The sequence below is a fragment of the Solanum stenotomum genome, chromosome 10 (assembly GCF_019186545.1).
Source record: "Solanum stenotomum isolate F172 chromosome 10, ASM1918654v1, whole genome shotgun sequence".
Classification (NCBI taxonomy): Eukaryota; Viridiplantae; Streptophyta; class Magnoliopsida; order Solanales; family Solanaceae; genus Solanum; species Solanum stenotomum.
In genome coordinates, this window is record NC_064291.1 from 47,040,350 (window position 1) to 47,055,492 (window position 15,143).

Sequence of the window (15,143 nt, forward strand, 5' to 3'; positions counted from 1 at the left end):
GAATGTTGACGAATTGTGCCTAAATTGATTTAGATTAATGAATTGTTTCATCATCTATGCCTAATTATGGTGAATTGTAGGTGAATTGAGTATTTGTGATCATAGCCTTGAAAGAGCAAGTTTGACCTAATTTCATGTTAAAGTAGAATTGTGCTTGAATTATTGATCCACTTGAAAGGTGGAGGTGTTTACTTACTATGTACATTGTGATCATGGACTCGAAGGCATAGTGTGAGGAATTGAAGTATTATCATGATGTTGTATATATGAATGTAATGTGAAGCATGTGTGTGATCTAAACAAATGAATTATGATCATGTTTAGAAGTTAATTGTGTTAGGATTGAATGTTATCTCTCTATTAACACTTGTGGATGATGGTGATTATGTGAAAGGCTATTCTCACATACACACACATGAATGAATGAATGAAGTTTAATGATAATTTTAATAATGAAGTACTATTTGAAAGGCTATTCTCATAGTGTTCTCTAACGAATGTTAATGACTTGTTATGAAAGTACTTCCTCACAATAAGGGGGTTCTTAGGTGAAAGGCTATTATCATCTTTGAATATATGAGCTTTCCAATGAATGAATGAATGTTGGGATGGGATGGATGCTCATCCGGGAGTTGAGGCGGAGTATCTAGTAACAATCCCAATATCCCGTTTTAGTGAATGTTGGGTTTGGGATGGATGCTCATTCGGGAGTTGAGACGGGGTATCTAGTATCAATCCCTTATCCCAAAATGAACTAATGTGATGAATGTAATGTACTCTGTGGAGAATAAAGCTAAGCACCGAGTGGATATGGATTGAGATGGGTGTTCATCTATGAGTTGAGGCGGGGTACTTAGTAGCAATCTCTTGAGATGGATGCTCATTTGAGTTGAGGCGGGGCATGTAGTAGCAATCTTCCTATCCCATAAACTATGTGCCCACATAGGTCTAACTAGTGGATCCATGTAAGCTAAGAACAATGGTCCTACCTTAGGCAAATAGGAATCCCTTTATCCAGTGAGGGTGACACCGGGGTTCCATGTCAATCTCACATGGTCTATGTTGGTTAAGGCTTACTTCCACAAAGAATGTTACTGAACTATGGCTTCTTAAGGATGTACTACTTAGTGTAGGTGGTGGTATGGGACGCCATCTATACATTGCACAAGTAGGAATTTGAGGGAGGTCATGGTGTGTTACTTTATGATGTTAATGAATGAATGGTCTCTTATAATGACATTTATGAGAATGTTGATCTAATTTCTAATGAATGAAGGTGCTCTTAATCTAATGAAGCTAATGAATAATGTTGACTCTTAAATGCTTATATGCTTAAATGTAGTGATGCATGCTATACTTGGATTGTATTATGTGTTACTTCCTTGTCATGACTATTGTATATGAATGTGCCTTGCCTATGGTGACTTCAAAGGAGTACTTAGTGTGAGTAGTAGTATGCGATGCTACTTGCACATTGCACAAATATGACTTAGAGTTGTCTTAGGTGTTGGTCTTAATGTGATGATGTGATTCATGTAATGTTTATGTCTATTATATGCTTTATTGTGTAAAGGTGGAAAGGATGAATGGTAAGTTAACTTAGTGTGACCTTAAAGTGGTGCCTTAGTGTGGGTGGTGGTATGGGATGCTATCCACACATTGCACATGGTATAGCTTGAGGGTTACTTGAGGTGAAGGCTTAAGGTAAAGGTAAAGGTTTATATGTTGATCTTGTTCAAATTAGAAAATGTGCCTTGTGTGTTGGTTGTGACTTATATTATGCCTCTCTTATCTATGTGCATGAAGTTTTACCAAAATGGCATAAAATCATGACTTTCAATTAAATGTCCGTTTTAAGCATGGCTTCCATACTTAGTACATCTTATGTGCTAACCCCATTCTTCCCTTTTTCTTACTAAAGTGTAGGGTTTGGAGATGTTGGTGTTCTATGCTTGAAGGATAGGTTTCTAAGGTGCTTGAAGATGAAAACTTGGTGAGTCCTCATAGTTTTGAGGACAAAACCCATTATGTTCCTTTTATGTCTTTTAGTTTATGTTAAAGCTTTTGTATGGGCAAAGTCCCAACGTTCTATTCAAAAGATTATATGGTTTGGGACATAGTGTACAAAGTCTAGAAAGTTTTCCACTTGCTTTTTAATGAAAATGTCTTTGATTGTAAAAAAAGTTTTTAATTCTTTTTTATTTCCCTATGTTCTTATATTCAAGAATGCTATAAGGCTTGTATTAGACCCCTTCGGGGTCGAGTATGCCGTGTTACGACTAGGGTATGCTCTCGGGTCATGACCCTTATGAGCTAGAGTTGCCAACAGATTTAGTAGCAGTGCATCTAGTCTTTCACATTTCACTATTGAAGAAGTGTGTGGGTGATCCAACATTCGTAGTGCCATTAGAGTTTGTGGCTATAAAAGATAGCCTTTCTTATGAGGATGTACCAGTTGAGATTCTTGATCGTCAGGTTACAAGGTTGAGAAACAAGGAAGTTGCTTCAGTCAAGGTTTGGTGGAGGAGTCTGTCCGTAGAGGGAGCTACTTGGGAAGCAGAAGCAGCAATGAAAGCCAAGTATCCTCACCTCTTTCCTTCAAATTCCACTCCAGCTTAAGGTAATAGTTCCTCTTTAGCTTTTCAGTCATTCATGCGTGAAATCAGTCTTAGTATCATGTTCCTTCGGTCTGTACTTGCATTTTCAGCGTATTTGAATGTTTTTGAAACTCAATTCAGTTAGAAATCAGCCTTCATGTTTAGTGGTAGGGTTGCAGCTCATTCCGACCATTTCAACTAGTTTAGTCTTCATTCGAGGACGAATGATTCCAAGGGGGAGATATTGTAACACCTCGAAAACTAGACCCAGAAAAAAATTACAGAAAAATACCTGAAGAAGTGAACCACGACAGGGTTCACGGACCGTGATAGGGTCCATGAACCGTAGACCTGCCCATGGTCTTGACTTGGAAGTCACTAGGCCCAGACATCAGACCACGAGCACATTCACGGTCTGTGGTCTTGATGACGGGCCATGGTGGCGCCTGTAGAGTCGAGGCAGTGAACCTCCCTAGCCAGCCCCTTAGACCCCATGCCAAAGTGAGGACCACGAGCCCCTTCACGGTCAGTGGTCCTTCACACGGCCTGTGGGGGCGTCCGTGGAGCCTTACGAGTAAGCCCCCTAGCCAGTCCCTCCAGACCACAGCCTAAGTGGAGACCATGGACACTTTCACAGTCTGTGGTCCTTCACACGGGCCATGGTAGGGCTTGTGGACTCAGACCCTCAGCAAGTAGTCACCAAGTCTAGACCACAACTAACTTCACGGTCCGTGAAGGTAGCCGTGGTCAGCCCTTCTGCAGTTTAAGTCAGGGTTATTTCGGTCTTTTCCTTATTTGTTGGACACCTAAACTACATCGTTTTAACCCTAAATTTCATGGTTTTAGTCAATTTAAGCCTAGAAACATAACTAGAACTTACCCAAGTCAGATCTTTAATCAAAAATTAGAAAATTAGAAGCGAAAGGAAAGAAAGAGGCGACCAACTCTAAGTTCAACAACACAGCAAGTTTCCTCCAGTTCTAGCCCCGAAATCGAAAGATTTCTCCGTGGATTTCGTCACTAGGTATGTGGAATTTCACTAGTGGGTTCCTTTCACCCATTAGGTCCCTAGTTTTCAGTCAGTTTCTTGATTCCCTTATTATGACTAGACCTAGGGTTTCTTGATTGTTAGCATTATTGGGTTCTTAGCTATTAGAATGATCCAAATCAGATTAGTATGTTAATATTCAGTCTGTTGCATGAATCTCAGAACCCTAGCTATGTAGTTCTTTAGTTCTTGAATTACACATGCTAAGCCAGATATTTAGTTATTTCAGATATACATGCCTCAGTTTGAAATGTGTCATTATCAGTAATTTATGTGCATTCTCAATTTGCATGTCGTTTTGAGCTATCCAGTATATCACAGTAATTCAGTCATAATGTGTTAATCACTTAATCCATTGGGAGTAGCATAATACCGAGTTTGACTAGGGTTCAACGTACCCAAATAATCCCAGAACTACTAGCCACGTAGGTTGTAAGTCCCCTCTGTGGGCATCATTTTTAGTGATCACGCCACCATGCATCTACACCTTTGGTTAGGTGTATTAGGTCCTCTTGATGGGGCGTATACATTGGACTCCACATTTAGGTCATGTGGTTTTATTATCAATTATTAGTAGCTCCCACAGTTCAGTTAGACTCTATTACATTGACCATTTCAGTACAGTTAGTATTCAGTCTTAGCATGTTATACATTGGTCATTGCATTTAGCTAGCTCAGTCTTCAGTATCTATATCATGTTCAGATTATGCTCATGCTTTATTGCTTGTTCAGTTATATGTTTATTTTAGCTTTACTCTATCATGCATGCTTAGTACCTTTCAAGAACTGACGTAAATATTGCGCTACATCTTCTCATGATGTAGGTTCAGGTCCCCAGCAGTCAAATCACGCTTAGATTAGTTCCCGATCTCTAGTTCAGCAGTATCAGCGGTGAGTCCTCATTCTTTATGGACAATAGTCATGTTATCTTTTCAGCATTTTAGTCCTTTAGTTTCAATTTTGCTAGACTTAGCTGGGGCATGTCCCAGCATTTATAGTCAGTTAGAGGCTGTTTTTAGACATAGTTAGATTCAGCTTAGTAATTGAGTTTGGTCTTTCTTTTGTATTAAACTCTCAGATTATATATTCAGTTTTAGTATATGGGTATTCCCCATCATTTCAGTCTTACTTACTATTAGCTTCCGCGTCAGTTTTATTTCTCAGTTTATCTTTAGTATGCTCATGATCATGCCAGCAGGGTTAGCTTAGGGTCACTTGTGGTCCTAGGTCCCGTGTCTGCGTCTTGGGGTAGCTCAGGGTGTGACACTAGGTATGTTGTTGTTATCAGGCTAGTTAAATATTGTGGATTAAACATTTGCCAGTAACCATTCTAGTGCATAGGCAATTTTATGAACCAAGGGTCTATCGAAAACAACCTATTTAGGGGTCATGGATACAAATAACTTTGCATCATTTAGTTTATGGGTTAATCTGACTTATATAGTATTGCTCGATTCATCCACTAAAATAAAATAAAATAAATAATAAATTTTGAATTCAATAAATTGAATGTGTTGTGATATATTACCAAATTTAACCATCTCATTTAAAGTTTTGAATCCATCTCTCCACTTTTTGGATAGGATTAAGTAAATTAAATGTTTCAACTCTTGCTAGCATAGTTTTTTGTTAGAAGAACATGTTTTTGTTAAAAATAATATATTTTTTTTATGGATCCTTGAGGGTACATTAGTCATTCAACAGTCAGCACTTCATGCCTTTTTGGAATGAAAACATTTGTAATTCTAACATCTCATATATAAAATTCGTGTCTACCGAAATTCCCACTTACCATTTTTCCCTCTACTAGTTCTGAAAACGTGTGCTTCACGTTTATCCCAAAAATTCAATCTAAACATATCGTAAATGATAAATTTGGTACAATATATATTTATAGGACATTATTATCAAAAAATAAAATAAAAATGCAATATTAACTTGAAAAAAAAGAAGAAAATTAAAAACAACGAAATTAGGAACAAATGCACTATGATAAACTCTAAAAGTAGTTTTCTATTCCGCATAACAAACAACAAAATGTGATCTCATAAAATCTACATAGAATATAAAAAAGCTTCATCATTTTACTTAATGATTTGAGGAACAAATGAGCAAACAAAACAAAATTGGAAGTGACAAATCAAGGGTAAATTGTTACATACCTGGTGAATTTGTGTCATTCCGTGATGAAAGTTAGACATATTATTCATATCAATTTATATAAAATGTTTGATGAGCAAAATTCAACATAAATCCATCATTAGTGTTGAATGATACTAAATGATGGAAAACAAAAGGTTCAAGTTTGGCAACATCTAGCAATTATTTAATATTTAAATTAAATGCGTGTTCGAAAACAATATGTTAAAGAAAAGATTGATCTTGCAATAAAATGATTTTATTCAAAAATTAACCAATTAATTGTCATATTCATCTTCAAAAGTTTTTATTACGTATTAATCAAATGTTATTAACTGGTCAGTTTGTAACTTATAGATGAATATGACCACTTTATGACTTTTTAACTTGCAATTAAGTTAGGAGGTGAAAAGGTTGTGAAAATATTTTTATTAATTAATATTTAATTTATTAGATATTTAATAACATTTTAAATTAGGATAGGGGTAAAATGGTGTTTCAATTTTTAACTTTGTGGCTTCCCTCTTTATGAATAACAAGGTTCTAGATACGCATGTGCCTCGTGTAAATGAGTATAAATTTAAAAGTTGTACGGATACTATTAAAATGCATTTAAACTATAAAAAAAATCAAGAAGAGAAATATATTATCAAATATTAAAAGTTGTTTGGTTTGTGCTTTATTTGTTGGTTTCAAAACAAAAACAACACGAAACTATGACCTAATGAATTTAAAACAAATAATTATTTTTTGGGAGAAAGTTGAATTCTAGGGAGAAATGCTTGGTCATATACTGGTTCATCACTATTTTTACACGCATGACATTTGCTCAAAACAACTATGAACTATCCTTGTATGATTATATAAACTATTTGCGCGCAATGCCTAAATTTGATAAATTAAGTTTGCTAACGGTAGGTAAAATGAATTATATTTTTAATTTTTTCCTCAAATTTATATACACAAATAAGAAACAAAGGTAAAATAATGAAATAAGTATTAATCAAATTTTGTAAACAGGCAGAGAAGAATGAACTTTGTGAAGAGAAACTTGCTCTCAAGACTAATAAAGAAAGGATGGAACAAGAGTTGAAAGCTACAACTGCTCCAGCAAGTTTTATTCTGCATCATCTAGTTGCTCTCCAAATAATTATTGATCCTTCCATCTCTTCAGATGCTCTAACATTTAAGTTCTTTGCACTTAAAGAAGTAACTGTTGTTGTTCTTAATTCTTTAATTAAGGAGAAAACGTTACTGCAGCTCAATCATGCTAGGAAAAAGAATACTCAAAAATTATCTTCATGATTATTATTATTATAACATTTGTTGCGGAAGGTAGAAAGTTTTATGTTACGTTTTTGGAAGTTCAATAGTTGTGGTTAAAATATTATTGTCTGATGTTTAATATTTAATTAGATATTTTAGTATATTTTTATTTACTAAGGGCAAAATCATAATTCAACTTTGAACATAGGAGCTTCCCACTTTTAGTATTAGTATAAAATAAATAAATAAATATAATATAATATAATATAATAATATGATATATATCAGAGGCAGTAGTCCTATGTTTGTTTACGCCACCGGTGATTCACATCAATGGCCTCTTTAACCTCTGACTTCCTGAATTACATTATTTTTCGGTACCTCAATGAATCAGGTACTTCAATTTTACTCTACTGAACTTGTTCTATCTTTTCGGGTTCAAATCATAATTTATGTTCATCATAAAAAGAGTTTTATGTAGAGAAATATTTTTTGATCACTATTAAACGACTTTATTTTATTTTATATGCCTTACTTAAGGCAGGGATGTGTTTGGAAACACCATCCTCTACCTGCACAAAGTAACGGTAACGTTTGTGTACACATCACCCTATCAAGACCCCCTTGGGTATGTTGTCGTTGGTGGTGGGGGTGTTTTTGTTGTTGTTGTTGTTGTTAAGCGAGTTAAATTTTGTGAATTAAATATCTTTCCATAACCATTATAGTGCATAAGCCTTTAGTCTGAGCCATGGGTCTATCGAAAATAGTATTTCTACCTCAAAGGTAGGGATAAGATCTACAAACATCCTATCTTTTTCATATCTCATTTGTGGGATTACGCTAGATACGTTCTTGTAGTATTCTAGTGCATAAACATTGTTGAGAATAAATCTGACTTCCTCTAGTAGTGGCTAGGACTGAGTGGGGCATTTATATTAGCAGAAAATGTCCTTTCACAACCGTTTTGACAAGGAAGATAAGGCTTCTCTGTATTTTCTTGTTTTTTCTATCAAGAAAAAACAAACTTAAAGTGAGAATGATTATTATTCAGATCTAGAGCTTGTTAGGCCAAGCTGCCTTTTTTTTGTCAAAACAACTTTTACAACAAAAAAAATATACTTTTGGAGAAAAACAATTTGTGTTTTCTTTAAATTTGAATCCTCTAGGAGGGGTGCTAGGGCTAGTTTTTTTTTTAATAAATAAAAACAGAAACCTCAGAGAAAAGAATACAAGCAAGGGGACTAGGTTTTTCCTTACTAATTCTAATGAGATAATAAACCTCTACTACTTATCAAGCATAAAGAAAATAAGAGTTATAGAAAACTAGGTATTCTATTATCATCATAAAGTTTATATTACTCTCCATAATAATATTGCAAGTGAAGATACTTAATTAATGAAATAATATAAAGGCATAGTACATAAATTGGACCCTAAACTTGGCTTCAAATTTTAAGTATGATCTCTAACTTTCATAGTGCACAAGTAGGCACTTTAACTATCCAATTCTTAAACAAAAAAACACGCGAATCCAACAGCCAAATTGTGTGATATACAAACGCTCCTATGTGGCTTATTGAGCCACTCAGTGGCTGCCACGTAATTAAAAAATTACATGTATTTTATAATTAAAAAAAAAAAAGAAGAAATTAAAATACAAAAGGGTAGGGTCGTATTTTCTTTTCCCAATTTGCTCGATTTTCACTCAACATCAGCGGAGCCCTAGCCCTAATTTCTTTGCAAATCAAAGTAAAATTGTGAAGATTTGTGGTCAAAGTTCTTATCTTTTGGATGTTTATGTGTTGTTCTTCCTCAATTTAGTTTGGTTATGTTAATTTTTGCTTTTTGAAAGTTTATTTTTGATAGAAGTTGTCACCATGAATGTAAATTCACTTTTTTTTATACCTGAATTATTTGCAGACCAAGAAATCTTCATTATAGCTCTTTTTACACAATGACAAAAAAAATTAGAAGTCATTACATAAAAAACGACCAGAAATTGTGCACAAAAAGAGAAAAAAATCTTGCTAGAATTAGGAAGAAGAAGAAGAAAAATGGGATATTAATTTGAAAAAAATAAAGATATATTTAAAAGGGATTCATTAAGGGTAAAATTGTCATTTCCGCTTTTTTTTTTTTTACTGTTGTGGGCCTCGAAAAATACCCCTGACGCACCTGAATTGCGTCTCAATCACGCGTTATGCCAGGTTGGATTCGCGTGTTTTTTTGTTTAAGAATTGGATAATTGAAGTGCCTACTTGTGCACTTTGAAAGTTAGTGGTCATACTTAAAATTCGAAGCCAAGTTTAGGGTCAAATTTATGTATTATGCCTAATATAATAGTCAATAATAAGGCTAAGTTATCATCTCATACTTCAATTTATATATGTATGAACTAAAAAAGATAGTTTGTCCGTCTAAAGTAACCTGAAGTATTTTCTTTTTGTCTTCTTCAATTTGTCCAACAACACTTTATAGTTCATCATTTTTTCTTGGATTTATTAGATCTTGTTAAACTTGTTGACATTGTCATATGATTTTGCTTTGCCAGTTGCATTGATAGGTACTTTGGAACAAATTCCTCGGTCACATTACCATCCCAACTATGTTGCCTTCCATTTCTCTTCTTTTTTATTTTGTTGTTTCAACTTATTTGTTGCCTAGGTGAGAGATCTCCTTCCTTGGCTACCTTAGCAAAGCATATGTCCAACATAGCATCCCCATGATTTTCCAAGTCAATATCATAAGCTATAGTTGGACTAAGTCCTTAAATTATAACTTCTGGATCATGAGATGGATTTGTCTTTCTTGTAGGCACAAATTTGGGTGTGTGAAGGCTTAACTTACTCAGAGGAGGTGAAGTAAGATTTTCCTCTTCCTCAACTAAGTCTTCCCATTTAGAAGCATCCCCTTGTTTTTCTTTAGAAACATTTAGATCGTTTTTAGCCTCCTCTTAATTTGAAACAACCATGTTGGTGTATTTGGAGTGATATCTTTACCAGTTATCTCCATTGTAACAATGAACTCCTTTTCATGTGTCAAAACAGATTGTTTATTAACATGCTCACTATTATTATTTAAGTCTTGAGTAACATGACTCAAATTATTAACACCTTTGTCAAACTGGCAGAACTTTGTGTGCTAAAGTACACCAGTAACATGATGAGATTTGCCTAAAGTACTCCCAAATTCAGCAGATAATTCATTTGTACCATGTATCCTCTCTTGTTGTCCAATATTCTCATCTCACGACACGTTGAATTAAGTACATTCAACTACAATGTTGCTTCTATCAAACTCAACCTACACAAAACTGTTTTGGTGCAAAATCTGATTGTTTGAGGACTTAGAACCACCACTTTTTAATGTGAGATCAAAACCCATTCATAACTGGGATTTTCTTCAATGGAGTGGTGTAACACCTCAGATTTCAAAAAGAACTAAAGAGAAATTTGTGCAAGTCACCATCCGTTTTTAGTTTTGGGTCAACTTCAAACAACCATATATTTTAGCACATAAAGATTTAGGTGTCCCGTGACCTATCAAATTGAAGATCTTTGAGTCATTTTTCCAACGCCGCCAAGTTTGTTAAATTTCAAGCTTGGGTAAAGAGTTATGGCCGTTTGAGTGAAGCCTCTCTACTAAAAGGCATCCCATTCGTTTTTAGAAGGGTAGTTTGGTCTTTCCTTTTTTAACTAGGCTTAACCACGTTTTGTTCTCCCCAAATAAGGGTCTAATCAAATTAAGACCACTTTTTCACGTTCCTAAACACTTAGAAAATTAGAGTGAGGTTTTAAGAGGAGAAAAGGGCATGGTTTCAAGTGCTCTTCAAGATTTGTGGATTTCGCCAAGAGCATTGTTTTTCCTGGTATGCAAGGCTTCTCATAGTGTTGGACTTGCTCTTCCTCACGCCATGCATCCGAATTTATCCATGAAATTGTTGTATTCAAAGAGTTATTGATTTTTGTTCAATTCTTTGAACAATGGAGGTTGTGAATTATTTCATGTTGTTGATCTTTGGTAAAAGTTGTGTTTCCCAAAGGGATTGTGTTGAATTCCTCATGTATTCGTGTTGTTTTTAGAATCGAGAAGAGTTTAGGAGAATTTCCCCCATTCTAAACGAGTTAGGACCCTAAATTGAGTATAAAAATCGTCAGATTTCTGGGTAAGAGTTTAGGAGAATTTCCCCCATTCTCTATTGGATTTCTTTAATTTAACTTTCTATTAAAAAAAAAATGTATTTTTATTTGGGCTAAAAATTTAGTTCAAATTCTTAAACTTGGAAAGTATTTACATTATTTAGCATGGGATACACGTGCAATGTACATGTTCGTAAAGTAGTATAATAATATTAATAGTGTTATAGGTGTGTTAAAAGTGGAAGGTCATGTTCAGTTTATGTCCTAAACTTATTTTCTTTATAGGTGTGGTTGCTTAAAAGAATCACTTAATATAGAATAGAAGGGAGAAAATGTCATAAATAGTCTCTTAACTATAGGAGTTGGACTTAAAATGGTCCCTTAATTATACACTTACCAGATTTAGTCATTTAACTATTCAAAATCTTATCAGGTTTGGTCCCTTAACTATACATTTACTGGTCTTAATCTCTTAACTATATGCTTACCGATTTTAGTCCTTTAAGTATTCAAAAACTTATCAGGTTTGATTTTTGTCTATTCTTATACAAATAACTTAGGTTTATATTCACAAAACTCTTTGTGAAATTAAATCTTTAAGCCATTTTTTTAGTTGTTTCTCTATTCCTATTATATTTTTTTCAAATTACTCTTATGAAAAGAACAATAACCTCAACGATTTCAAAATAAAATTAATGAGGAAGAAGAGATAACTCTTAATTTTATTCAATGGAGAATAAAATGAAATATATAATTGTTGCTAATAACTTGAATATTTTTTTGTATAGTTAAAGCACTAAATCTAGTATGCATATAGTTAAGACCATCTCCAATCCAACACCAAATTTTACACCAAATATTATTTTGGTATAAAATTTGACATTTTAGAGCTTCAACCCTACACCAAATCACTTTTTGAATATTATATTATTATTTTTATTATACATAACTTTTACTTTATATTTTCTTATTTCATAAAACAAATGTTTTCTTCTATTTTCACATATTAACTCTATAATAATTCATATTCTTTTCTTATAGCCATTCAATATAAATTATTTATTTTTTAAATAATATACAATTGCTAGCTAATATTATACATACATACATTATATATAATGACGGATAAGACAAATAACAGTGAAATCCTCGATGAAATATACGTCAACTTTAAGATAAGAAAAATTAATATTCAATAATAATACTATATAAAAATAATCAAGTTTTAGTAGGAATTTAACTTTTTTTTTTTAAAAGAAATCTTCTTCTTCTTTTTTTGTGTAAAATTTAATGTAGTAGATTGGAGTTGGTCTACACTAAAATAGAGTTGAGACCATTCTAATATAAAATTTGATGTTATGAATTGGAGACGTCCTATAGAACCGTTTAAACCAACTCATAGCTAAGGTGGGGGGTGACAATTTATGACATTTTCTTGAATTGAGGGAGTATATTACTAATATCTTCTTAAATCTTACTAGATACCAAAGGACTCCTACTTCAAATAAAAAATATTATTTTTATTTCATATTTGATGAGCACTTTCTATTTTGCACAATAACTAAGAAATTATTAATAAATTAAACTTTACTATTTTACCCTTTATTCATATTAATTAGCCTTTTAAAAAAAAAAAATTATATCTAACGTGGAATAAGTAGTAAAGACAACAAATATAAATGACAATTGATCATCATTGAGACTGACGACCCAAGTAGAGCAAGCAGCAATCGAAGGATCCAAACTTGTTGGTCAAAATCTACAACACAGTAGAAAAATAATGATGCTGGGTGTCAAAACGTCAGGAACAGCACTAGCTTGCTCTCACTTCTTATCCCCTCGCGCATTCCCTCCTACCGCCGTCACTCTTCGCCATCTCAACCCCTACTGTTCATATCGTTCAATCAAAATGTCTGCTGAGCAAATCGTCGAACATGTGGTGCTCTTCAAAGCCAAACCTGATGCTGACCCTTCAAAGCTTGCCGCCATGGTTAACAACCTCAACAGCTTGACTTCTCTCAATCAAGTCGTTCATCTCAGTTCTGGTCCCCTTATACGTGACAGATCTTCCTCTTTTTCGTTCACTCACTTACTTCATTCTCGGTACAAGACTAAGTCCGACTTGGCTGATTACTCTGCACACCCTGACCATGTAAGTGTTGTTAAGCAATACGTCTTGCCGATGGTTGATGACATCATGGCCGTTGATTGGGTCCCGATTGAATTCTCCGGTCCGACTGGTGTGCCGCCTGGTTCGGCCATGAGGCTGACGTTTCTTAAATTGAAGGAGAATTTGGGGGAAAATGAAAAATCACAAGTTTTGAGTGCGGTTGGGGGAATCAAAGAGAAATTCCCCGGGATTGAACAGTTGACTGTTGGGGAGAATTTTTCTCCGGGTAGGGCGAAAGGTTTTTCGCTTGCTTCAATTGCGGTTTTCAAGGGAGTGGATGAATTGGAAGCTTTGGAGTCACAAACAGAGCTGGCAAATGAGCAGAAAGAGAAGGTTAAGGATTTTTTGGATGGTGTTGTTGTGGTGGATTATGCTGTTCTTCCTACTCAATCAGCTAGCCTTTGAGAAGGCTTATGATCAGCAGTTGAGGTTATTCTTGCCTCTTTCTAGAGTTAATTGCCCTATGTACTGATGATTTGCGTTTAAACACGCTAAATAAATTCAGTTATCCGTCGTAATTGGGATGTACTGTTTTTGTATTTTGAACTTTTCCAAATGTTTCCTTTTCAATATAGCACTTTCTCATGCTTGTCATCCAATCTAGTATGAACTTTCTCGTTACTATTTAGCTTCGGTTGCCATACATGAAGGTGACTGCTGTATACACTGCAATAGTGATGTTTTAGCAGGTAGTCGTTTTCCAGGACAAAATGAACCAGATTTGTATGGTTGTTCTCACAAAAGTTGTTTGATTATGCAGGCTATAACCCTCGGAAGGAAGTGATAAAATAATAGGTGAAAGATAGAAAGTTTAACCTGTAAAAATGACATTCAAAACAATGTGGATCATCTCCTGACCTTAAACGCCTCTTGCAATCTCAGGATCTACCATTTCTAGTAGACGACTTCATTATACATTGATTTGAAACGTATTGTTGTTCTTTTGACTACTAGATGCATACAACTGAGTTGTAAGAAGTCCCAGAAGAACCACACCGAATGCAAAAACATCACTTTCATCATTAAGTTGACTAGATCAAAAGTATTTGCTGTCCAAGTAACAGTATGTGCCTCCAACTTCTGTTGTTAAGTGATTCTTTTCAAGAAGAACGAATCTTGGAAGCCAAAACCAGAAACCACATCTCTATAATTCTCGTCCAACAATATATTACTTGATTTGATTTCTATGTGGAAAATAGCACAGGAATGCAAGTAAGAAAGTGCCCCTGCTATTTCTCCAGCAATACTTTATTCAGGCAATACTTTTGACTACTTAGGTAAGAAGTGTCAGTTCTCCTCATTTTGTATTCGAATTAACTGCTCACTATCTTAGGACTTGATAACACTATTTAGGAACTTAAGTATCGGTTGAAAACTGTATTTTTTCTATATAGCATATCACAAGTGAGAAGGACCATTTTACTTCTTCTAGTTTTAATTTTATTTAGGCACCTCAGACTTTTTTTTTTTTGGGTAAAGTAATTAAATGATATGAGAAAGCATCAAGAAGATGCAAAGTCACAAAGAACATTGTGCAAGAAAGCTGCTCCAAACAGAAATATATGGAGCTAGCGTGGCAAAAACTTGAGAACAGTCAAAAGGGGCCCTACTACTCTACTGTACTAGAGATAGAGAACTAACAAAATCCAAAAAGTTATCCACACTGTTTACAGTGGCAAAAAAATGCACCTCAGACTTATTTCCATCTTGCTGTTCCTTTCCGCTCTTTGTCTACCATAATTCCACTTTCAGTTTACGCCACTATCCCCCCCCCCCCCCCCCCC

At 34.5% G+C, this 15,143-nt stretch overlaps 1 protein-coding gene and 1 pseudogene across 1 annotated transcript; both read left to right on the forward strand.

Annotated features, from left to right (window-relative positions):
- The window catches only part of LOC125843068 (F-box/FBD/LRR-repeat protein At1g13570-like), a 214,622-nt pseudogene that overhangs the window by 157,455 nt on the left and 42,024 nt on the right, over positions 1-15,143 (forward strand).
- Positions 12,892-13,873, forward strand: LOC125842303 (stress-response A/B barrel domain-containing protein UP3). Its single transcript, XM_049521583.1, has one exon. The coding sequence runs from the start codon at positions 12,970-12,972 to the stop codon at positions 13,762-13,764; it is 795 nt and encodes a 264-aa protein (XP_049377540.1). The 5' UTR covers positions 12,892-12,969; the 3' UTR covers positions 13,765-13,873.